The 26,629-nt window shown below is 36.8% G+C and overlaps 1 protein-coding gene across 1 annotated transcript in view; it reads right to left on the bottom strand.

Annotated features, from left to right (window-relative positions):
* Window positions 1–931: 931 nt before the first annotated feature.
* The window catches only part of ddhd2 (DDHD domain containing 2), a 35,127-nt gene continuing 9,429 nt past the window's right edge, over window positions 932–26,629 (bottom strand). Inside the window, exons 2-18 of the mRNA XM_028458306.1 lie at window positions 23,635–23,799; window positions 19,981–20,173; window positions 18,394–18,581; window positions 18,215–18,304; window positions 16,381–16,501; window positions 16,212–16,301; window positions 13,918–14,059; window positions 13,612–13,820; window positions 13,480–13,541; window positions 13,267–13,386; window positions 13,090–13,185; window positions 9,610–9,786; window positions 8,471–8,626; window positions 6,873–6,975; window positions 6,624–6,785; window positions 3,234–3,402; window positions 932–1,432 (exon numbers count right to left, since the gene is read on the bottom strand). Coding sequence (XP_028314107.1) covers window positions 1,351–1,432; window positions 3,234–3,402; window positions 6,624–6,785; window positions 6,873–6,975; window positions 8,471–8,626; window positions 9,610–9,786; window positions 13,090–13,185; window positions 13,267–13,386; window positions 13,480–13,541; window positions 13,612–13,820; window positions 13,918–14,059; window positions 16,212–16,301; window positions 16,381–16,501; window positions 18,215–18,304; window positions 18,394–18,581; window positions 19,981–20,173; window positions 23,635–23,748 — 2,274 coding nt within the window. The 5' untranslated portion in view covers window positions 23,749–23,799 and the 3' untranslated portion in view covers window positions 932–1,350. The remainder of the gene's footprint in view (window positions 1,433–3,233; window positions 3,403–6,623; window positions 6,786–6,872; window positions 6,976–8,470; window positions 8,627–9,609; window positions 9,787–13,089; window positions 13,186–13,266; window positions 13,387–13,479; window positions 13,542–13,611; window positions 13,821–13,917; window positions 14,060–16,211; window positions 16,302–16,380; window positions 16,502–18,214; window positions 18,305–18,393; window positions 18,582–19,980; window positions 20,174–23,634; window positions 23,800–26,629) is intronic.

A 26,629-nucleotide genomic window follows, 5' to 3' on the forward strand; every position in this document is an offset into this window, starting at 1 on the left:
ACAACAAAACTCTGTTTAGACGAACGACATGAAATAAAAAAAAGCTCCACTGGACCCTCAGTGAGGAAAATACCTGAAAACAATCATTCTTAATTTTGAGGCGAGTTTTCAACAGAGTGAAGAGAAAAAAACAGGAACGTGTGTAATATCTGACCTACAGAAAGTTCCACGTTCACCGCCCGTCACACATTAATACTGTTTAAAACAATCAATGTACAACATAGTTCTGAAAAGGTCATGAATAATGTCCATATAAGGGCGTGTGCGTTTAGTTGTTGTTACCAATAATAACCTGTTCTCAGCACGTCACAACTTCAGTTGAAAGCATGATATGTCAACGACTGTCAAAGTGCAATTCAAAGGAACATTAGCAATGATTGAAAAATAGAATTTGTGTCATACAGAAGTAATGTTTTAAGTGCTTTGTTATTGTTAAAGAGATCCTCCACTGTTTTTACAAATGTGGCCTAAAATCTTTGAAATGTACTCGTTAGATGATCTATGCCTAACAAAACACATTATAATGCACCACATTTGTTTTATTGACTTTAAAAATAGGACTACTTTTAGTTTTAGAGCCTGTGTTCTGCCATCTTGAATTCACGTCATTGATGATGTCACATCCTCTGCCTGTAAACATCCCATTTAGTGAAACATTCAGCCTGTTTTTTAGATCATTTAGCAGCTTTTTCAATCAAAATGACAACTTTTAGTTGCTCTAAATAATCAGGAAAAGTGAAAGATACCAATGTAAAACTGTTATTTATCGATAGAAAATAAAAATTGTTGTGACCCAAAAAAAAGCCTGTGACCGCAAGGGGTGACAGTTCCAACTCTGTGATTTTGTAGTATACAATGAAGCAGAGAAGAAGAGCTCTCCTAAGGGACCTTTAATCTGCCTTAAACAGTGTGTGACTGATGCTCTGGTGGCTGAAGTTAGTGAGTAATCATGGACTGTTTAAGACACACAAACCCTATGATAGAAGTCATTTTGGGTGGGAGTCACCCTTTTTATTACATTTTTCTTTTCTTTTTTCTTGTATAATAAAGAAAATGAATGTTAACTGAAAACTGTAAACCTCTGTGTACACTCAGACCTGATGCCATGCTTGTTGTTTGTTGTTCTTTGCTCATGTGTACATGTGGAAAATATAATAAAAATCTAAAGTAAAAAAAAACAAAAAAAAAGTCCCTATTTTTAAAGTTAATAAAACAAATAAGGTGCATAATAATATGTTTTGTTAGCCATAGATCTTCTAATAAGTAATTTTGGAAGATTTGAGGCCACATTTGTAAAAACAGTGGAGGATCCCTTTAAGTGTAGCATCAGCTGTTCTCTGTGCATCACAGTTACTGCTGTGGCTGTTCAAAGGCCACACCGAGCTTGTCGTAAATGTCCTTCAGCAGAAGAAGAGCGGTATCCTCCGATTCCCTGGAAAAAGTAGTTCAACACGTGATCATTCACACAAACCAGGGTTGGGGTCAATTACATTTTTTAGTTACAATTACATTTTTAATTACCCATGTTCAATCACAATTCCATTATGATTAGAGTGACTGGTCATTTTTCCAATCACAATTAAATTACAATAATTTTTTTGACTACGTTCTCAATTACTTAAGTTTAATTACAATCAAACACAATTACTGAGCCTGAAATAAATAACCTAATAAAAGGTAACCTTCATATTGTGCTAGCATATCTTATGCTAACAGGTCTTAAATCACGTGTAATTACACTAAAAACAAATATCTATAATCTTATTTCTTTCCTATCTATTGGTTATCTTGTTAGGCTACCTAATCAATGAAAATGTAGGTTTCAATAATTTTGGTGTGGGCATCGGAGTCTTTTTTGTGTCAATATACCCCTAGATTTAATTTTTTTTAAATGGTAAAATGTGGGAAAGCTTGATATGAAACAACATTTAATAATTACTACATATTTGTAGAACTGCACATACAACTGTAACATGTTTTCCCAGTTTTGCGTCTAGTTATAATTGACAATTTTTATAGAATTTTCATGCCAATTACAAAGTCAATTATCTAAACTCAATTACAATTTAATTATGATTACGACAGCAACAGATCTTTAAAATTACAATTACAATTATAACTAGAATATTTGCATTTCCTGAAGAAAATGCAAGTGAGGATGCAGGTGCTGGCCCAGGTCGTGCTGCATTCACTTAGCATTACCTAGCATTAGCCTAGCATTAACATTAACCTGTTAGCATTAGTCAAACATTATCTTTAACCTAGCATTAGCACTAACATAGCTTTAGCATTAACTTTAATGTTAGCATTAGCCTAGCGTTAACATTAACCTAGCAATAGCATTAACCTAGCATTAACATTAGCCTCACGTTAGTATTGGCTTAGCATTAACCTAGCATTAGCCTAGCATTAACATTAACCTCACGTTAATATTGGTTTAGCATTAACATTAACCTAACTTTAGCACTAACCTAGCATTAGCACTAACATAGCTTTAGCATTAACTTTAATGTTAGCATTAGCCTAGCATTAACATTAACCTAGCAATAGCATTAACCTAGCATTAACATTAGCCTCACGTTAGTATTGGCTTAGCATTAACCTAGCATTAGCCTAGCATTAACATTAACCTCACGTTAATATTGGTTTAGCATTAACATTAACCTAACTTTAGCACTAACCTAGCATTAGCCTAGCAATGGCATTAGCACTAGCCCAACATTAGCAATAGCACTAACCTCGCATTAGCAATAGCCTAATGTTAATATTAGCCTAGCATTAGTATTGGCCTAGCATTAATACCAACCTAGCATTAGCTGAAAATTAGCAATAGGTTGAAAAAGGTTGAAATGGTTAAAATGGTTTGAAATTGAAATTGGTTGAAGGAAGTTGCTGAACACGTTAAAGGTTAAATGATCAGTTGAAGAATAGCTGGGGATGAAGGGCTTGAAATTTCCAATAGAAATGAATGGGAAAGAAAACATGTAGTAAATCAAAAAGTCTTAAAGTAAAAAATCATATAGCGATAGCATAAATCTGAATTTTTTGATAGCTTATTTGCCAAAATCGTACAAACAATGTTAACGCAGACGGAAGAAAAAACGGATTACGATACAATTACACCATAATTGTAATAATTATAAATTACGCGATTACAATTATAATTGAACCCAAACCTAACAAAAACAACACAAAGCACTGCTGTGACGCACAGGACAGAAACAATCCCTCACCAGTAGCACAGATGAGACTGGATGGCAAACAAGTACTCATTAAAGCTCTCGATTGGTTTCTCCTGAAGCACGTAGTCGATGCGCCGCCCTTCATTCAGCATTCCCATGGCAACCGCGGGCTGCTCGGGCTGCTCCGCTGATGCCGAGGGCTCGGCCTCTTCACACACAGCTGCATTGAAACAAGTCAGAGCACATGATGTCAGCCCTTAAACATGATCTGTGTGGTGAGGCATCTGCTCAGCGAGTGGTCCAATAACTAAATCAAAGAGTTATTTCAGCCTGCAGCTAGCAAAGCAACCATTAGCATTCAAATAAACTGGTTTCATGCACAATGTTGGGTTTGGGCCTAAAAGAAAAGTATTCCTAACATTTCAGATAGTGGCTGACATGATCCCACCATAAACCTCAGCTTCACTAAGTTCAGCCACAGAACTACTAAGGTTTCATAATGTACAATTATAATCATGTAATTGCTAATTAATTATAATTATGATGTAATTAAAATTGAAATCGTCATTAAAAAATATGTTGCTGTTGTAATCGTAAATTATGTTCTGATAATTTACTTTGAACATTTTATAAAAAACTGATTTAATGAATGAATGAACGAATAGCTTTATTTGTCATTGCACATGTTACAGAGCAACGAGATATCATTTTAGATGAGAAATGAGTTCAACACAAGGAAAAAAAGGCAGGTTTTGTACTGAATTCTCTATTTGAGAGTAAAGTAGGAAAACTAGGAAAAAAACTCTTTATTTTCCCAAAACATGCTGAGCACTTTTATATGTATGTGGTTACTTTTTTTTTCTTTTTTAATAATTTAAGAACTTGACAGAATCAGAATCTGTTGAAGAAGCAAAAGTTACACTTTTTCGAAAAATGTAATTTGACAGTTTGATAAACATACCACTTGTTTTTGATGTTGGTTATTGAATTTCAATTAGTTACTATTTACTTGTTCTTGCAAGTAAATAAAAAAAAAATGAAATAAATTGTATTTCATCCCATTTTGTACTTGTAAAGGTGAATTTTGTAATTATTGACATCACAATATATTGCAATGTATATCATATTGTTTAGTACCGTGACATGAAAATTGTGAATCCCATTGTATAGTCAGGTTCATAGTGGACCTAATGCAATTCTAAACAAAATCCAGCTCCCTGATTGGTTGTTATTTTCTTTTCCCCACCCTCTTATTAGTATACAGTAATGCTAACCACTAGTACCAGTGACACATTTTGCTTAACTAGTAAATTGTAATCTTGCATTAGTAAACCTAAACTGAGAACATGTGCTCCAAATGTGAGCAGCAGTAGATCTTAACTATGGATGATTATATCACTGACATCACATTTAGGCTCAAACAGCTTTCCAAACTGTGGTTTTATTAACCAGATGTTATCTTTGCATCTGGAATTGTGTGAATGTGTGTTTGGCACTAAGCCAACATGCTACTGGATGTGTTTGAGGGAGTGTTTGTTGATAGGTTATAAATCTCTCTTTACAGGCGTGAACGTGTGTAAAAACAACAATCCAATGGCAAGTTCACACTGAAGGTGACTTCAGTGACTCTGGCGACTAGATTACATTTAAAATCAATGTAAATGACGCCACTTCAAGCGACCTCCCTTCAAGTGATGCGACTTGCGCAAATCCAGTGACTCAATTTAAACTTTGAGCTGGAAGTTGCTCAAAGTTAAACATTTTGAACTTTACAAGCAAGTTCCAGTGATGCTTTGTTGTGACACCCAATCAGCAATGAGTTTCTCCTCATGTCACTGGAGTAGATGAAGCAAAAAGCGAGAATATGTCCAAGCGACTCATCACGGCCATTTTAAGCAACTATAGTCGTTTCTGGATTTGGTAGAACAAGTGAAGTGCAGCAATCATGGTAGGATCGGCCTGGTTTTATTTGAAAATGAAAATTGAGCCGGTAACAGGCTTTGAAATTGGCGAGGTAGATGAAGCGACCAAAAAGCGTGATTATGTTCAAGCGACTCATCACGGGCGATTTAAGCAACTATAGTTGGGTGTGAACACACTTTACCTCTCATTACATTAGATACATGAGAAAAATATTAATACACATTTATACACCAAAAAAAGCGTGAATGATGTGGTCTCTGCTGACACAGCTGCAGATTACGTGCTTGTGGTGCAGGACGTGATCGTACATGCACCGACTAGGGACTTCACACTGTCAGCCTCAGCCAATTTGGCAACTGTTCAGACACTTGAGTCATATTGATAACTCCAACAGCATGACTTGTTGATGTATGGGAGCGGAACGAGGGAAGTCCTAAAAGGATGTGTCAGTAAATGTAAAAAAAAAGAAAAAAAACTGGGAGTTCTTTCACTCTCCCACCCTTAGGAGTGGCCAGAACTGTCAAGTTGGCCACGCCCAGAAAAAACTCATAAGGACACATCAAAGCAATCAGGAGATGCCTCTGAGGAAGACTGGCAGTGACATTCGAAACTTGTCAGGAGATCAAAGTAAAATTCCTGAAAAAAAATTTTCTGAATGAAAGAAATAAATACTTTTCTCTTCATTAGAGTCTGTTTCATAGATTGATGTTAAGTGTAAAGTGACGATGACTGTGGAACTAAACATCAGAAACCCAGAGAAGGTTAAAGGGTACCTGTAATGGAAAGGTATATACTATGTATATATGTATATATATATATATATATTTATATTTATATCCCGTACCGATATTCAGATACACTTTTTTCACAATGTTTTTTCAAAACTTTTCAAAAATATTTTACCAAATTTCTATGACTCAGTTCTGAAACGCTAAGATTTGCTCTGCGTATGCATTTCCTGGTTTTTAGCGTACGCCAGCTGAAGTGATCTTACCTACGCACAGTTTTATAAATGAGGTGAATTTGCGTGAATTTGTGAGATCTCGTGATTCTCGTACAATTATGCTGCCGGTAAGCAGCACTTTCACTTTGAGATAATGCTTAACATCTTTGGGGTTTAACATATTTTTAAATATTAAAATAAAAAGGCTATATTTCCCAAACTTTTCCAAAACAGTTAAAATATTCCATGACTTTCCAAAACTGGAAAATCGGTTTTTCAAATTACATACTTACTTTTACAGAAATATAATGACCGTGGGGACCCTGGATTTTATGGAACCCTGATAGTTAATGCCCCAAGGTACTAAATCTTTCTCAAAAGTCCTTTTAATGTGTGTTTAAAAAAAAAAAAAAAAGCACATATTTTGTTTATTGGTAATACATTGAACACATTTTTTGCTATAGTATATACATTTCCACTACAGGTACCTTTTAAGGTGAGAGGCAGACGTTAGGGTTATGGTTATCTATAGGAAAAATCCTGCTAAATAAAATGAGGTGAAGTATTTTCTTTACCGTGCATCGGCTGCAGGTTTGTCTTTAATGTACTTTCTCCTTCTTCCAGCGAGGGCAATGCAGCAACTGGCAACTTTGCAATGGATTGCCACGCTGTCCGCAGCGACCCAAGAACATTGTTCTTTAAATCTATGCTCATTCGGGTGAAGCTGTCTTTTAGCTCTGCAAAAACAAATAGAAACAAGCAATGAATAAGGAAAAAGTCCAGTGTACTGTAAAGATAACTAAAACCCAATGACCCAGTCTTACCCAGATGCATCCGCTTACGACCTTTGTGGTGAGGAATAAGCATGGGCTCCAGGTCCACCTCTGAGACAATCATGGGCTCTATCCGATAGGCAACAGGGTCAAACTACGATTGGACGTGGGGAAGCACACATGCATTTTAGTAGACAATTTAATGTGGTAGACAAAAAAAAAAACATCAAAAAATTTAAATATTCAAAGAATTATAGTTCATCATGATATACAAATACAGTATTTATTTATTTATTTAAGAGTAAAGCAGAGAAATGGTTAGCCTCCAGACTTTTAGCAGCTTCATATAAATGCAGTTTTATTTCCATTTCCAGTTTAAGCAGAATTGATTAGAGACTAGTTAAATTCAAATATAATTACACAAGTACTTTTTCATTAATGAAAAAAAAAATATAAATATAGCATATTTACCAACGTTAACAGGAAAAGACTAGTTTATTAAAAGTAACAAATATATATATTTTTTAAATGAAATGCTGCGCCCAATAATATTAATTTTGTAACAGATAAAGAGATCGTGTAGGTCTCATAGATCAATGAATAAATAAAAGTTTGTTTTGATCTCCACTGTAAATAATACATTTGTTGACAGATGGAAACAGCCGATTACAACTGAATGTAGAGAAACTATAATGGGAAATACAAAAAAGTTGAACAAAACTAATAATAATAAATCTTAATTTTAATGCACTTTACTTTAAAATACATCTCAAAGTACTATGAGTTAAAAATAAGATAAAGTAGTGATTAATGAATAGTTAGTGAATAGTGATTAATTTTCTTCTTTCTCTGACAAAGGGACACAATAAAACACATAAATGAAGTAAAAACATTTTTAAGGAAGGTTCCGCTTCACATTCTTCTTTGAGATTCCCACAATGCAATGCACAAAACTTCCACAAAAGTCACATGACCATTTACAAATGACAAGAACAGTTCACCATCAGACTGATGATCAGCCAAGAGAAGATACGGATAAATAAATAGCATTTATGGCATATATTTAGGTATTAAGTGATTTATTTATGGCATATATCTGTGGGTATTTGTTTATTCATTACATTTTAATTATGGCAGAGTTGGTCCATCGTAGATTAACCCTATTTAGCATGTTTGGTATGATTTCTGGAGGCTTAATAGCCAGTAAAGTCATGTAAACAGGCAAAACTAAATTTGGGAAATTTTGAAACTGAAAATCGAAGCTTCTAATTATGTAATATTCTAGTTCTCTGAGATTTTTGAATTATGTGCTTTTTAATTTGCTGTAAGACAATCATCAAGTGACAGTTTTGATGGCTTTGAACAAGGTTCTATTGTAATTTTCTAATCTATTTTTGAACACATTTACAAAAACAAATTAACAGTGATTCAGTTTATTGGGAAATCTGTGTAAACGATAAAATCAATTTCATTTTTTTTCCAAATTCCGTTTATTTAGAGGTAATACGCAATTTTTTTCATTAAATGTTGACTTTCATATCCTGTGATAAAATAAAATACAATAAATAACAATAAAAAACATAAAGGTTTGATGAGAAACTGTCTGAGGGTGAAAGGACAGAGCTGATGCTTTAGGAAGTGATACTCACTGGGTGGTAGATGTTGTAAAAGCCTTTGCAGGTTGGAAATTTGTAGTTGAGATTGATGCGTTTAAGCCCACGAACAGTTAAAAACATCCCGATCGGAGAACCGAAGGCAAAAAAGGTCTGTGGGTGGAAGGCCAGCTGTGGGTAATCAATGGACACCTGTGGAGAGATGAGAGAATCGTTGGACAAATGAAAGTCAAAGGCTGTGTTTGAAATGTCATACTAACGTACTACTCATTCTGACGTCAAAATGAGTATGTAGTGCGTTCACATTGGATAGTATGAAAATATTGAGTACGTGAGAAATACCTGCATGCATACTATATGAGGACATTTTTTAAGTATGCATGGTGGGCACACTAGTCATACTCAACCGCCCCATGATGCATTGCGAGCAGAATGTAAAATCGTCCTGGGACCGGCTTGAGACAAACATGCCCTTTTCAAAACAAAAGCATCTCTGCTTGTCGTCCATTAGTTTTTCAACACTCTACTTGGTCACTTTCTCACTAAATATGTTTTCAGAACTTCCGAAGATGGAGAATCAACGGATATATTTAGAATCAGTGTGCTTCAGGTTTTTTCTTTGTAGATTCGAAATGTATCTTGGGAAACTTGGAAGTATACTTCAGTAGAAACGCTCGTCATCGGTCCTCATCCTAATCATACTTTTACATTTCTAGTAGACAGTATCTACTCATTGAGTTTGTAGTGTATAGTATGCCATTTCGAACCAGCCAAAGTGAGATAATAGACGATGCACCCTGACACCAGGTAACATGACACAGGTGAGATGACTCATGCAGTGTTGGACTGAACCACTCGATGGGACAAACGGGTCACAGCACAAAGTGAGCTTTCTATGAAGATTTCATTCATCATCATGGATGTTTGCTCGCCTGGAAAAGCACTGATCAGGAGGCGCTTCATGTGAAGGGCAATAAGATCAACGACAGCACAGCACAAAGGCTAGGAGGAAGTAGACACCACTGTGAGACACACCTGTCCCTTGGCTATGCCTCCATTGACCTGTGTCCACGCAAGCAGGTAGAGGAGAGAAGCAGGGAAGGTGATGCATCGACACCTCACCACCACCTCACAGAGAGAAACGTCCCTAATACCGCTGTGTGCGTATGGTTTACCTGTCCAATGCCGACATCGAAGTACTCATAGTCCACAGCGCTGGTGATGGACTGTGTTCTGTGGAACTGGGACTCTGGAGGAGTTCTTTCTGAGGACGCATCACAGCTGCTTTCACTGGTGGCTTGAGGTGTAATTTGAAAATCTGGTGCTTGGTGTACGGCTCCTGTCCTACAACCCTGTTTGAATAGAGAAAGAAAAAAGTGATGTCAGGTTAGTCACTACAGCGAGAAATACAAATGTTTCAATCATTTTATCATATGAACGGCAGAGTGTTGGCCTCAAAGATCAATATATCCAATATCAACAAGAAGACATATTCATCAACAGCCACCGCCAGATTGGTTGTCATTATAACTCACAACCTTTTCGTAAATGTCCAAAAACTAAGAACTTAGAGTAGATGTATGCATAAGAAAATATTATCACATCAGAATATAATATTACTAACTATCTTAAAGCTCGGGTAGGCGATTTTATCCAGATACACTTTTTAAGTTATTGGCTGAAGTTGTGTTTTTGTCCATACAGAAATTAAGATCTTAAGTGCTCTGATCTGTAATAACTTCGACCAATGGGAAAAAAAGAACCATTTTTTTTAACCAATCACGTCTCCCTGCTTGTTCTCAATCCCTCACGTGCACGAGCTCACACTCAAAGCGCGTCACGGCTGACAGAGACAGTCCGTAGAGACATGGGTTGGAAACCAGAGGGTGGCCGGTTCAAGTCCCAATGCGGACCAAAATATGGAAGTTGTTCTGGTAGCTGGAGAGGTGCCAGGGCACTTCTGTCGAGGTGCCCTTGAGCAAGGCCTATGTGTGTGAGAAGCATGTCCCTAAAAATAACAGAGTGCAATGTAATTTCCCTTCAGGGATTAATAAGGTAAATCAAATTCAAATAAAAAACAAAATAAAGATCTACCATTGTTTTACCACAACTTTCAGACACCAGAAGTTACATTGGCAGAGTTTTTTGGGGGCTTTCACAAAAAATCGTGGTAATAATTAAGTAAAAACTGTGTCCACTGAATACATAGGTATGTATCTGGGTATTAAGTAGTGCTGTTTATTAATCTTAGTCCCACTTTTCACATTTTAGTAAAAGTATTTTAATTCTGCGTATGTAGTTGTAAAATGTTAGTTACTGGCCTCTAAGGATTGAACGCCGGCTATTACAAGTGAATTTTGCTATTGGCTGAAAAGGATTCTTTAAGATTCCCCTGCGTCATCAACTGTCACTGTTGGCCCCGCCCCTCCTATAAAAGCTGAGATGATGAAGGAGGGTTTCCTCCAATCACAGCCCCAGTGAGCATTGATTGACAGTTTTAATGACGAATTGTTCTCTTCAGTGGTGACGTTTTGGACTCTATGCTTCTATAAAAAGCAGATTCTGTGCTAATCAGAGGGTTTATCAAGCTATCTGTGTATTTACAGACACATCATGTGTGTATTTCGGTCTGTCTCTCAGTGTGCGCGGACGTTCTTGTGGCGTGTGTGCGTCTTCCTATGTGTGTGTAAGCAGCGTTCCAGCCTCTGCTGAGTCATGAACTGAGGCTGGAACGCCAGTGATAGTGTGTGTGGTGTTGTGTGTGCAGCTTCACGTGGGGATTGTGTGTGTGTGATTGTAGTATTATTTGATCACAGATGTTACTTTGCGCTGTGAATGGGCGTGTCTTACTGTGTCAGGAGTAACGCCCATAATCAAGGCAGTTTTTGAATTTCCCCCCTAGTGGCAGGTCAGCAGGGATTTAGTTACTCTTGAACTAAGCTATATTCATGCTTTTGCAGATTTTTTGCAAACTTTCTGAAACAAATGTGTTTTTATGTATTAAAATAAAAAACAGCATTTAGTACAGAACATTCCAGTGAAGTGGAAATTGAACAGTGTAACATAGTTAAAATATCTGTGGCATGCAATAAACCGTGCAACTATTTAGTTTAAAATAGTTTCTATACATAGCAGTTAATAAGTTGGGTCAGACGATGCTAGCCCTGCCCACATCCTCTGTCACCGAGAGTGGTCGACTATCCACTACATTCATTTGTAGAAATGCAATATTTTTCCTATAAGTAACTGATCGCAATTAACGCGTCAATTTCCCAGCCCCAATCTTTGTTTTTTAAATCTATGAGTCCCGAGCAGCTTTAAAGGGGGGGTATTATATAAAATCGACTTTTTCAAGATTTATATCATGTTACTATGTCATTCCCTCATTAAAGACATACCTGGAGTGTTGCCCTGGCTCCTTCATGTATGTTTGAGAAATATTTAAAAACTCTGAAGGCATCCATTTTAGGTGTAAATACGCCTGAGTCCTCCTAGGAAAGGCCCCACCTCCTAGGAACGCCCCCACCTCCAAGGAACGCCCCCACCTCCTAGAAACACCTCAGAGCTTTCATCACCAGCCAAGTTACCGCCCACCGTTCCACAGCAGAGCGCCTCCCCCTCCTATGTTCTCGTCCTCAGTTCAGCCCACAGCGCCGCCTCTACCGATATAGCTTTTCATTTACTTATTTTAAATACTTTTGTAAGAAAACCCATGGCTTATGTTGTCTGTACTCATTAAAATAAAAATAAAAAATCAAATAAAATTCGTACCCCTCCCCCGCTTCCAGCTCCGTCAAAACAGCTGCAGTCACAGCAAACAGCTGAGAGATAACTGCGTGTCAATCGGTTTACTCTGCTCATCGTAGTAGCTGCCTGCCTTTTCAGATGACTGCTTTAAAACAAGCGCTTATTTGAAAGTGGATTAATAAATACACAAACACAATGTGATCCCTCTTCTGGACTATAGCACCAGCAGCAGCAGCATGGGTAAGCGTGCGTCTTTCTATGTGATTGTGTGTGCGCGTGCGTGTGTGTGTGTGTCGGTGACAGGGAAGAGAGATCACCATCCGTACGTTAGCATTCCTCACTTTGTAGCAATGTCAAAATGTTGAAAGAAGCCAAATGCAGCGCACAGAAAAACAACATCTATGCGTGTTTGAATGAGTACTGAGAGGGGAGTGTTCATGGGCACGTCAGACAAGCTTGGAGTTTCTTAAAGAGACAGAGGCGAAATTGAGGCAAATTGTGTGCTCCAGAATGGTACTATGTGCTTGAAAAAAACATGATACCCCTTCTTTAAGGGAAAAAACAATAAGAATTAAGAAATTAAACCAATCAGGTATGATTGGATTAACTATGTTCTAACATTATTTATTACAGATCTAGAAATTCAGAATGTTCACATATGAGCCATAACATTAGGAACAAACATTATCATTATCATGGCACATGCTACTGTGACGATATGAGGCAAACAAACAGTTTGTCCTTGAAGTAAAGAAAATTGTAGAAATCCCATATGGAGCAAGTTTAATAGATTGTAAATACTTTAGAACTTGCTTAGAAATTCTCATAAAAGAGCAACTCTTTTAAGGTGCGACAAGGAAGCAACAACTGTCAGCACAAAAATAAAGAAACACCATATATTGTCTGACCTCTGGAAGCCACTTCTTCCTGACGTAGCTTAAAATCTTCTTCCGAGGTCCAAGGGGAATTCCCAAATCTTTCAGATCGCTGTCTTTGCAAAGGGCCTGAAATGAAACAACTGTGATTTACAACAAAAGTCTCACAATCACGATTCAACTTCACTCTTGTCTGTTCCAGTTTGTCACCAGTGATTCCAGATCGACGCTCTCTGCCTGCAGGGTTTCTAGGTACTGTTGTAGGCCCAGAGTGCTCAGAGTTTGCTCTAATGTGTTACAGTTCAGATGACAGGATGCACCAGGACACACCTTCAAAATATAGATATTTTCTGGTCAACATACAGAGAAAATAAAGACAGAACCTTGAGGTTTTTTTATTTTATTTTAAAGGCAAAGATGTACCCCCTCTCTGACTGTTGATCCATTCCTCTGATTGGTCAGCAGGTCAAACAAGATGAGTGAACCTGTGCAAAAGTAAAAAACGTTCAAAAGGCATCCTTTTTATTTTGAGGTTCTCATCAAAAGTTCTCTAACCAAGGCTGTGCCCGACTATTGAAAAAGCTCCGTGGAACTCGGGATGTCGTTGCTTGAAGAGGGAATGCAATCTGTTGATCTCAGAGGCCACTGTGTCAACGATAGTCTGACAGTAGGTGGGGCTGTTATAGAAAAACAAGTCGAGCAGTGTGTCGTTGGTGAAATGTCTCAGCCTGCTGATACTGGGTAGCGTGATCCTCTGAATGTCTCTGGAGGAGGAGGAGGAGGAGGAGAAGCAAAGAAGTCTTTAATCACGCTGAATAAGCAGCTTTGCAACAACATAAGGTGGGTTCTCTTCATACTTACTCATCCACACCAGTTGCATCCCCATGTAAGGCACTGTGCCAGTTGACTGGAAGATACTCCACCCGGCCCACCTGGCCCTTCTGCTGCGCTCTTTTATAGTGAGAGGCCAAGAGAGACATGGAGGCACTCCTGAAGTCATTAACTGGAATGAAACAAGACAAAAAGGAGTCAAAACTGCAGATGTTTGATTCACATAAAGCATCCTAAGGCTAAAAGTTGCTCTTAATGACGTCACTCTTACAAAAATATTAGAATTCTTCGAAATTTCCATTTTTTTCTTAGAATTTTCCCTTACTAAGATAAAAGTAATTCACAAAGCATCTTAAGCCCTAAGAGGCTCCTAAGGATGAGTGAGGAGGACTTTTAAGAAGCCTAAGAGTGTCTTAAAGTGGTGTGCTAAAATATTAATACGATATATCGCAATATTTTGTCTTTCTGTACTTTATCGATATACTGGCGTCAAATATCGATTAAAAAAATATATTATTCTTTTTTGATATTGCAACATACAAGACTTGACGAAAACTATATATAATGAATATACATATACACAAAAATAAGGCAATACATACACAGTACAATGAGACAAGCAGATATTTACAAATTGTGTGTGTGTGTGTGTGTGTGTGTGTGCAGAAGAGCCACTGTGCAGAATACACTTTGTTTTACTTGGCTGTCATTCATGTGAAATTGATTGACAGTGTTTTCTAATTCCTGTGAAAAGGATTCAGTGCAGTCAATAAATTCTGAATTTGGTCAGTGACACAGATATCAGAATGTATTGTGGATGAAATTTATTGCAATATATTGATTATCACAGAATTGTTGTATCATGATGTCATCGTTATCATGGGCAAAAAAAATATCGTGACAGTATCACATCGCGAGGTACCTGGTGATACCCTAATATATTCTATGTATGTTTAACAACAGTGATTTAATAACGCTACAGACTTGATCATGCAGGGATAATGTTTGTGGTCGACTTACTTGGGGATGTGTGTACTTTTCTCACACAGACCCAGTTTCCCACTTTATACTCTTGTATTTCGCTTTTTAAAAGACTTCCAGCAATCACAGTGATCACTGACAACTTCATCTACTGTACGTCCACCATTAATATAAAATACATAAAGCGGTAAAATTACCAACGTGGACAGTTAACAACAATCAGTAAATCAATATAATAATTGGCATGTGAACAAAGTTCAAACTTTTTTAAAGATGTGTACATTTAATTTTGCTGAAAAAAAATACTTTCATGACCACACATTATTTAATGCGGTCCAAGTACGATCTGTTGATTTTACTCTCCATTCATTGCAGGAGCACAGAGCGCTGTTTTTTCTTTCTTTTGTTCTTCTTGTAACAACCAATCACAGCTCTTTGCAGACTGCATCATACGTAGCAACGGGGTCAACCACACCTCCACAGTGAGATAAAAGTTTCTGTCCCTCCTTGCTCTCAGAAACTCCCTTAATCACTTTTAAGCTAAGATTCTTTGCCAGGAAATTTGAGGCTAAATAAGGAGCTCTTTGAGAGAAGCTTCATGAATATAGACACTAGTGTTTGTTATGGAGGACAAGGAATGCCATAATTAAATAAATAAATACACCCTTCATTAATTAATTAAAAGTGTCAATAATTAATTCAATCCATTCTACATTTCATCTTCATTCCAAAAAGTATGAAGTATACATATTTCACTTTTTATTCATTTATTTCATAGCCTGGTGTTGCAGCACTTCATGCATTAATTTTATCTGTCAAACTCGCTCCTCAAAGTCTGTGGGGGAGGTTTCCTAACACTTGATTGGTTACCTGCACATCAAGTCACACTAAATTGGTCCCTGAAAATGGATTGAGGCAGAGCTACTAAACACTGGGCGGAGCTATACAATCTGTACGTTGGTTTTGTACTAGTGTATATTACTGCTTCTACAATCTCTCTTACCAACTCCGTGGAAAGTTCATGCACATCCTCCATTGCCGTAGCCGCCATGATTGGAAAGAGTGAAGAACAAAGCAATGGATTTGGCTGGATTGATGTTAACCCCGCCCCCACAGACTTTGACGAGCAAGTTTCACAGATAAAATTAATTCATGAAGTGCTGCAACATCAGACTATGAAATAAATTAATAAATAGTGAAATATTTACACTTCATACTTTTTGGAATGACAATGAAATGTAGACTGGATTTAATTAATTATTGATACTTTTAATTAATTAATGAACAGTGTATTTATTTATTTAATTGTGGCACTCCTCATCCTTAATAGGAAGTTAACTCACCACATTGTATTATTGACCTGAAACGCAGGTCACATGCCGGCCCGATGCCATGCACCATGAATACGAGGTGGTCCACCTTGTGTGGTTCACCTGCACAACACAAACACACACTATAAGGCCCCAGCGATGGGAAAAGGTCATTGTTTTTATAGCAGTAGAGCAAACATACCATCAGGTATTTCTACAGAGATGTTGTCTACTCCTCTTTTTACTGTGCGCGGGCGTGTCTGCTCTGAGGGGGAGGACACCCAATCATCCTGCAATCCTATTGGCTGATACTCCATAATAAGCTGAGAGTGGAAAATGAAAAGGCATCAGTTTAGCATCAACTTAAAAAGGTAATTGATTCTGGTCATTTAAAAATAATAAAAAAAACTTTACAGTTAGTGCTGCATTTACTTATAGTAAAAATGATCCATTTTTCAGCTTGAAATCACCTTTATTTTAGGAGAACTGTGCATTCAAAAGACTCAGAACAAGATTTCATCATGTACATAAATGAGGTTTGCAAAGGGGTAGAATATTTCTGGTAAATTTACAATGGAACTTAAACTCAGGAATTTTTTGAATATTCAAAAATCCCTACACCTTACATTGTCCTACCCTGACTCCCTCTTCTGTAACACTGCCCTCTCTTTTTATATTCTCCCTTTAATAAAGTGTTTCTTACCCTTCCTTAGAGAGAGCTGGTGATGGTCACAATTATGCAATAAAACAAGTTTATTTATCTAATTGCAATAATAAAACAACCAAAGCTGTGGTGAAAAGACTGCACTGCATGTAGAGTTGACCTTCGACAGTATGTGCAGACAAGGTAGAATAAAAAAATGAATAATGTACACTTCTCATGGGAATTATTTATTTGAATTATCCAGAAATAACAGTATCATATCCAAACATAAATGTTAGCATTCATTCAAAATAATACAATTAAAAAACCATAATATTTCAACCGGGGCTGCAAAATTCTGTGAATTTTTTTCCTGGGAATTCACGAAAAATATTTTCAAAATTGAAAGTTGGATAATAAAGGGTATGTTAACTATAGTTGGGATAATATCCTCTAAAATATCAGCTTCGGTTATTTAAAGGTGCAGTCCGTAACTCTTATAAAAGTGACTTTTTGTCATATTAGCTTAAGCTGTCACTATAAAACAACAGCTTTACATCAAACTAGTAGTTTGCGTGAAAAGAGGCTCATTGAATCCTCCCTGCTGCTCCTGCAGCCTTTGGCAGATTGCCAGAATGCACCGTGACCAAGCAAAAAGAACCAATCAGAGCCAGGATTGTGTTTGATGGACTGTCTGACAGCTGTTGCTCACAGCCCACGCCCCTTTCCACCATGGCCAAAACACAGCAATGATCATAGCAAGGTAGTGCCTGGAGCGCCATCTTTTTTTTACAGTGTATGGTCTGGAGGAGTAGAAGATGGAATTGGCAACTTTTCTGCTTGAAAGTTTATTACTGCTGCTTGATTTGTAATTGTTACACTAGAACTGTAGTGCATGTGTTGCTTGTTTGTGTGCGCGCTCCGTGTGGGCTGCTGTAAGTGACACTGTGTTGTTACGCTGCTGCTGCTGCTGCTGCTGCTGCTGCGCTGATAGATTGGTGTGTGCCCATTGAGAGAGAGAAGCACTGCAGTAATATGATTTTAACAGTGCATGTTATATTACTGTGATGTTGATGTCGGGCTAACATTAGCTTGTTAGCTCCTCTGAGGAAGGGACTTTGGAGGCAGGACAAGAGAGCGGCAGAGAGGGAGGGGGAGGGAGGGATCTGAAAGTTACGGACTATACCTTTAAAAGTTACTCCCAATCCAGTTAATTCCATAAAAACTTTGTATATTCCCAGGCTTGTGAATTTCCCCTATGGCAATCAATAAAGGTTTATTCTATTCTAGTCTTAAGTTCCTTTTAAAATTTACCTGAAATTTTCCGGCCCTTTGCAACCCTCACTAATTATTTTGTTTTAGATTGAATTGGTATCAAATCATCAGACTTTACCTTAGGATTGTGTAAAATGACCGTCTCTCCAGTAGGAAAGTCCAGTTTTCGTTTCCACTCATCCAAAGTAACCGCTATCATATAGGCATCCTGAAAATATGTAAGAAAGGTGTGAGAACACTAATGAAGGTAATGAGGGAATAACAATAATAGTAAGGTACGGTTGGATGTAGAACTACCTCCAGACTTTTGCTGAATTCCTCAGAGTATGGCATCATCCTGGTGTCTTTGTCTCCTTTGTAGAACCAAGTACAGCGGCGTACTTCAGTGGGAGCTTGTTCCCAGTACACAGGGTAGCGCATCCTCTCCTTCACGTTTACATCAAAGCGTTCCCCTTCCACAGCTACCACCATTTCCTCATCTCCCACTGCAAAAGACTTAGTTTACACTTCACAGATAACCACTATTTAAGAAATACACTATGAAAAAATAACAAGAATGGAGCCTAATCATTAATATTATAAATATATTTTGATGCTTATCAACCTGTCAGAAAAAGGTACATTTTCTACTCACATCTAAGGCAGGAATATTAGATGAATATGTTGATATTTTTATTTTTTAAGTAGGCGGCTTCATTACCTGGTCTTTAGCTAATTCCTATTGTTTCTATGTATTACTTTAAAACAGATATTAAGAAATCTCATTGTATAGTTTTAGGATTATTTTTTAGATTTTTGACAGATTTCTTAGTTACTCATGGCATTACTTGGAGGTCAAGCATCTTATTTTCACATAGATTTCCATTATGTTTTATTTGTATTTTTTATCCGTGAGTGGCAAATGGACAGATCAAATCTCATGCAAAATCTTGAGTGATTTCAACTCATGCATTCGACTTAAGTACAGGAAAGAAATATGAAATCAATAAGAAGAGTAAACTAAATTAACCTCGTTAAGGATGTTTGACAAGTTGATACAAGTTTAATAGCCTGTAATGACATCTGATTAGGGGACGTAGATTAATCATATGAATCATGAATCATAACATAACATAAACACTAGAGCGGACATGAGCTCGTCTGTGAACGGTAACATTTACAGGCCTTGCTAGTTTACCAATAAACGGGAAGAGATTTGTCACCTTTATAATAAGTGCTGACTAGGCCACTGGGAGTGAGGATCAAGGTCAAGACAGGCTGACTTGATAATAATGTATCATATTTTTCTGCAGTCAGTGTCTTCTCCTCATCCTTCTCTCTCTGCTCTATTTCAGGTGATGTGAAGCTGATGATGACAGTTCCTGATCTGTGGTTCACGGCTCAACTAGTCTGAGACACTCTGATGTTCTATCTCTCTATCCTGTTCTGTTGGTCCTTCTATCCACTAACCTCAACCAGTCAACGCAGATGGCTGCCATCTCTGAACCTGGTTCTAACAGAGATTTCTTCCTGTTAAAAGAGAGTTGTTTCTTTCCACTGTCGCTAAAGGCTTGTTCATGTGGATCTTGTTGGGTTTTTTTTTCTTATTATGAATTTTATATTTTGATAAGCGCATTGAGATGACTCTGTTGTAAATTGCGCTATATAAATAAAATTGAATTGAATTGAATTAAACAAAAACAAAACAGAAATGGGTAAACTTCGAAGCAGAATTGGCAATATTTTAAACGGAAAATCAAAGGCTCTAATGTTTGTTCTTTTCTATGCTCCGAGTTCAATGTTGTGACCTTTAGTGCTGCTGACAATGTCAATCTTTGAGGAATGTGGTCTTCATTCATTTCTAACCCTTGAACCCTTGAATGTGTCACGAGAACTCATTCTTACCAGTGTTGCATGCTTTTTCTAGCTTGTCTGAGTCTTCTCTGCTGAAGGGAAGCCAGGACATGTTGTCATCAGCCCGTCTACAGTAGAACCAGTGGGGTCGAACTTCCTGGTAAGGAGTGGTCGTCGAATCCATGTCAAGCATTTCAAACGAGGACACAGAGGAAGGAGAGGCCTCGTCCACTGCAGCTGAAACCTAAAGAAACACATTAGCAACAGCTTTTTCAATATAGGTTGTGATGACACAGACTGTGTGAGTATTCATTTTATAGAGCAGTTTGATATGCAGTGTAGAGCCCAATACCAACATTGAGGATTTTTAAAAGACGGCAACTGATCAATCTGCCAACAACCGATACTAGGGCTGGGCGATTTTGCCTAAAAAAATTTAAAAATATCCGATTTTTTAAAGAAAAATTTGTGTTTCGATTCGATTTTCAATTTTTTTTTAATGCACTTAAAAATGACTGCAGACATCAGATATATTGTCAAAAATGCAAAGTTATTCCTGTGATTGTCCTCAAGAGTTAAAATGCATAGAACAATCCCAAAATAAAAAGTAAATGAGGCTCTGTCATTCAATAATTTCAAGCTTTAACCCATGTTTAAGCAGAAGTGCAACAGCAACTTCACAGTAGCTTAAATTTTCTGATTAAGAAATCAGATAACATATTCTATAACATATGACATTACAATTAAAAAAAATAATAAACTCCTCTCTTAGCATCTCAGCATAGTGCAAATAAAAAATTGAACATACCTGTGGCACATGTATATAGCCTACTCATAGGGTAAACACATGTAAACAAAGAGGGGGCGGGCTCACATCGGAACACGAAAAAGTACAAAAAAACTGTGGTGGGAAATTAAAAAAAAAAAAAATTATATTAATAATAATAATTTAAACTCGAATTTGCAACATAAAAATCGTTTTTATCTACGAAGTTGATTAATCACTTAAATCGATTTTTTGCCCAGCCCTAACCAATACATCTGTCAATATATGAAATGAAAAGATTGATATACTTGAGGAGACACACGGATATAAACTGCACACGAACACAAAACTTTATAAGAGCTAAAATATGATTCAAGACTACGACAGCGTATTAGGGTGACATTAAAATAAAATGAAATCTAAGCACTCCGAGATTAAAGTCGTAATTTTTCGAGAATGCATTTTTTATTTTATTAGATTAAAGTAATAATATTTTGAGATTAAAGTCGTAATATTTCGAGATTAAGGTCATAATACTTTAATAATAGAGTCGTGATTTTATGAGAATAAAGGAGCATCTTAAAAAAAAAACTTTTAACTTGTACAGGCTAGCGCTCAGAATTCCCTGTTAAGGTGAATGCAACTAACACCAATAGACCTGAAGTCGACCACTTCCATCTGGATCCTCCTCCACATAGGAGACTATTTGCTCCAAATCAGTCGCTTTCTTTTGTCTGAAAAAACATAAACATCTGCAAAGTCACTTTAAATTCCTTAAACTGACAGTGTTGTGATGATGGGCCAAAAGGCTCAGTATTTCAACATTCATAATACGCTGTTGTACAAGACAAAGAAGAAGAACACTACATAAAGAACTTCAATTAGTAACACTGTCAGCATCAGGACTGTAAAGCCAGTGATCAATAAGAAAAGGCAAACTTGTGCAAACTGTGTTTCTGGAACACGATGTAAAAAAAAATTGCTCAGATCACAGAATCACAGGAGTGCCAAAATTAAAAGGAAATGCATGTGGAAATATAAAGCGAATCAATATCTTCACGTACTTTGGCCAATCGGTAATGTTTTCCATTTTTCTTTTCTGTACCGAAGCTAAACAGCTTGAATTTGAAAAACAAGGCGTTTTCCGTTTTTTCATTTTGGTTTTGGAAACAAATATTAAATAATGAGTGTTTTTTTTTTTTTTTCGTTTTCCATGTTTTTGTTACATAATGAAAAACAAATAAACAAATGATACACGAAACAGTACAAATCTAGTATTTTGGCTCGGTATAGTGTGGACTAGGCTAGGTTTAAATGTGATTATGAAATTATGTACTTTATGATATATTGAGTTATTGAATACACATTAATTTGTGTTAAATGAGAATATGAGTTATGTAAATCCAGATAAATGTGATAAAATGTGGTTCGGAGGAAACCAGATGTCATTAGTTAAAGTTTAATTATGAAAAAGCCGTGGGATTTAAATAGTTTATACTTTTTGTGAAACAATAATAATTGTTATTAAGTACTGTTAGATTGTTCTCTAAGTATATGTATGTACTACATGGTCTATATCAAACTAAATAAATTCATTTATTTATCAAAATAAATATAAAACCATTGATTTTCAACCATAGCCAGTAAACCAGGTCTGTAGACACAGTGAGCTTTTGCTGCTTGTAGGCTGCGTGCCACGTTTACAGAGTGTGAAAACCATAAAGATGGACTGTACAGCATGTGCTATCCAGTGTCCACCTATCCCAGCTTCTTCACTAAGACACAAGAACGCACATGCTAGGGCTATTTTTGTCAGGCATGTCAGGAGCGCCAACAGCACAAGCAACAACAATAGAACAAAAAAAAGAAGAGAAAAAAAACTGACAAAACTATGATAAACTTTATTAAATTGATGTGAACTAATTTTAATGGATCGGATTCAGGTCCAAACTGCTGTAGCTGTGCAAATACTGTATGTACATCTGGACTCTTTTAGCCTCAGTGTGACTTAAGGTTCATTTCCACAGAACGTTTGATCCTCATTAGGTTTTATTTAATACATACACATCTCAAAAGGGTTAAACCAGAGACATGCAACTTTTATTACAGTTGGGGCCACAAAAATGTGAATGAATGAATCTGATCTGAGGGCCACAATAGCAACATTTATGTTAGCATTTAGAATAATAACCTATCTGAGCATTAACGCAGAAAAGAACAAAAGTTTTTCTTTGTGTTTTTGTTGTCATTTTGTGTCTTTGGAGCAATTTTAGTGTTTGTTCATTAATTTTACGTGTTTTTTTTTGCTTTCATTTTTGTATATTCTTGTTTTTGGTTGGTGTGTGCCTGTTGCTATTTTCAGTTTTTTTTTTGTCATTTTGTGTGTTTTCGTAGTCATTTTTGTGCTTTGTAGTGGTTTTGTTATGTTTTTTTTTTATTATTATTGTATATTCTTGTTCTTGTCTAGGGTGATTTCAGAGTCATTTTGTGTGTTTTTGAGTCCTAATTTTATTTTGTTGTTAATTTAAAATGTTCAGTTTTTATTAACGTTTTTGTTTTCATGTGTATTTTACCGTCATTTTTCATATTTTTTTATTTTATTTTGTTTGTGCATTTACTTTGGGGGCCACACAAAATAGATCGAGGGCCGCGTGTACAGTGGCTCATTTCTGTTGGAAGATGATACCTTGTCGCGTGAAGATTAAAGTGCCGGGCCTTTGATGGTGAATGAGTTATAATGATGTTAATATTGACATTTATGACTCAAGTCCAGACCTGACACTAATCCTTAAGTGGGGCCTCTTTCATTCCAATCGATTGTTGGTAAAGGTTTCATTCCAGTGAGGTCACTTTGTGTTGAATCTTACAAACGACTGTATAAGTAAACAAACTGAAGTTGAGTGTGCTTCAGGTTCAGGATAGGTGAAAACATTCCTCACCTGTCCCTCAGCCGTGTTGCCGGGGGCCTCAGCCGGTTTCTCTAACAGGTCTTGGTTGTCCTCTGTTGGGGTAGACTCAGAGGGGCCCCCCTCTTCTCCTTGACTGGATGACATAAGCCCAACCCTCAGGGTTACCTAAGGGGGGTGCACAGCACAGCACAGCACCTGTAACAATCCGTTGAGAAAAAAAGCATTAAACGTGGAAAAGGGGCTGGGAGGACAGGTTGGAACGTGTGAATAATTACCACATCCCTTTCTACTTGACCTTCAGACTTAATCATAGGCTGCTGCTTGGAAATCTCTTACAGGAATGCCAAAAACACCCAACAACTATGACTATCCACTACTCCTTCTAGAAACAAAAATTCACTGAAGTCAGCACCTTGTTTCATTGAGAAATAGCTGTTATCACACTAACTAATGTAATTATAGTGAGGGCCACAAAAAATGTGTTTGTTCGACACAAAGGTCACAGATTAGAATATTGACCAGCCGGAACAACATTACAGGAATTAACTAAGGCTTTGTGCATTTTTGTTGTCAATTTATGTGGGTTTTTTGTCTTTTTGTGCATTTTAGTTGTTTTGGGTGTCATTCTTTGTTTTTTAAGAGTTATTTTGTGTATTTATGTATTTAAATTTTCTATTTTTATGTCATTTAGTATATTTTTTGTGTATTTTTTTATTATATTGTATTGTATTATATTTTATTTTTGTCATTTTGAATGTTTTTGTTGTCATTTTGGGTGTTTTTGTTGTCATTTTTTAGTATATTTTTAGTGTCATTTGTGGTATAGGAGTCATTTTGTGTATTTATGTTGTTATTTTTTAGTACATTTTTCTTGAAGTTTTGTGTATTTCTTCTCTCATTTTGTCTGTTTTTTTTTTTTTTACATTACTTAGTGTTTTTTTTTTTTTTTTTTTTTTTGTCATTTTCAATGTTTTTGTTGTCATTTATTGTATTTTTCTGTTAATTTGGGCCTATACTACGAAGTTGGTTTTGCGTGTATTTCTGTATTCGTTTTGGGGGCCTCCCAAAAAAAACACATAGGGCTGTATGTGGCCCCCGGGCACCAGTTGCCCAATGTTATATTGTATTGAGCTGGAGCTATTTTAGGGTCAATGACTTATGAAATGGGCATCATTGGGCAAGGTTTGCAGGAATATTATAATGGAAATAAAAATGAAAATACTTTGAAATATTATACAGGACTATAATATAACTAAAATAGAGCAAAAAATTAATTTGAATAGATTTAGAGTAATTAAAAAAAAAATTATCTAAACCATAGTCATGTCCAGAAAGTTGCACCACATGGTTTTGACACGGTGAATAACAGAATAAATGACATAAGTACTTTAGTAAGTAACGTTATAAAAATGTGTTTACAGTGTTGTTATACATTCAAACCTTTTTTAACTAAAATAAATGCAGTTGGACAGAATATTTAGGTGCCACGTCATTGACACTTTACTCTTCCTCTTGTTTAGAGAGGATTTAGCAAAAGCTTGAGCAAAAGTTGCTGTGGTCGACCAAAACAAGCCCCAGTTTCCATTAAAGATGTCTGATTGTGGGTAAACACTGATGTAATCTACTATCCACACTCTGTGTGAGGATATTCAGCCTGGGATAAACAGTTGCATAGCAACCTGTGATGTGGTCATCTTGGTATTTTGTTCTACTTTGTTTCAATGTTTCTTCTGTCAATACCTTTGGACCACCATGAGCTGGTTCCTTCAGGAGGATTTAAACCAAGAGGAGGTCCAGCCCCTCTCAAGGATTTAGGGAATATATTTACCAAGCAGCTGAAGATCTATCCTAGAGATTATGGTCTATATAGACATTGTGTTTTGGATCGTGTAGGACAGATTGTACTTTAAAGGTATTATTAAAAAATCATTTTATAATGGTTTTGCTACAGTTATATCTAATATTTCCTTTAGCCTCATTCAGAGGGCCAAAGTTGTGTTTCCTCCCTCCTTTGTATTCCACATTTTGTAAAAAGTCAGCTCCAAATGGGCGAGTTGGATTTTCCTTGCGTTATAATGCATCAATTTTATATAGCGCTTTATCATAGACACTCAAAGTCGCTTTACAGAATTAAGGTATTATTCTTTCACTCCACACTTAGTGGTGGTAAGCTACTATTGTAGCCACAGCTGCCCTGGGGCAGAATGACGGAAGCGAGGCTGCCATAGTGCGCCATCGGCCCCTCCGACCACCACCAACACTCACTCACACACTACATTCATACTAGGCAATCTAGGTGAAGTGCCTTGCCCAAGGACACAATGACAGATACCACTGGGGTGACTGCCACCCCACTGTGGCACCTGGAATTCTCAGTGGTTTCCCATCCAACCACTAACCAGGCCCAGACGTGCTTAGCTTCCGAGATCTAACGGGATCGGGCAATGACAGGCTGGTGTGGCCTGGTTATGACATCACAACACAGAAACTCCTCCCCCTGACAATCCTGGCTCCTCCTACCCTACATAAGAACGTGAGCTCCTCCCTCTCAAACTACCTCACAGGTAAAACAAACATAGCAACGGCAGATTGATATTACAGTTAATATCTTTACGTTCAGTACATAATCCAGCTCACTATCAGTTTCACTTTTAGTAGCCGTTATACCATCTTGTATCGCCTTTATAGGATGATCTGATGTGTCTGTGACCCAATGAGATGCAAGGGTTGGACAAAACAATGGACTATCACAGTAAATGGACTATTCCTGTGACCAGAAGAGGTACGGATGAAAAGAAAGCGGCGTAGCAGCTCATGACGGCTGATAGTAGGTCCCTATAAAATCTGATTTAATCTGTTTTAATATTTCCCAAATTCCATGTTTTCCACTTTAATTTTTTTAAATTCTGTTTTTTTTAGAACTGTTCATCTTTTTTCAGAAAATATTTGTTTTTAGACTCCTGTGAGGAAACAAAATAAAAAAAAACATAAAAAAAAAACATAATTAAACAAAAATGTATGTCAA

The sequence above is a fragment of the Gouania willdenowi genome, chromosome 9 (genome assembly GCF_900634775.1).
Source record: "Gouania willdenowi chromosome 9, fGouWil2.1, whole genome shotgun sequence".
Classification (NCBI taxonomy): domain Eukaryota; kingdom Metazoa; phylum Chordata; class Actinopteri; order Blenniiformes; family Gobiesocidae; genus Gouania; species Gouania willdenowi.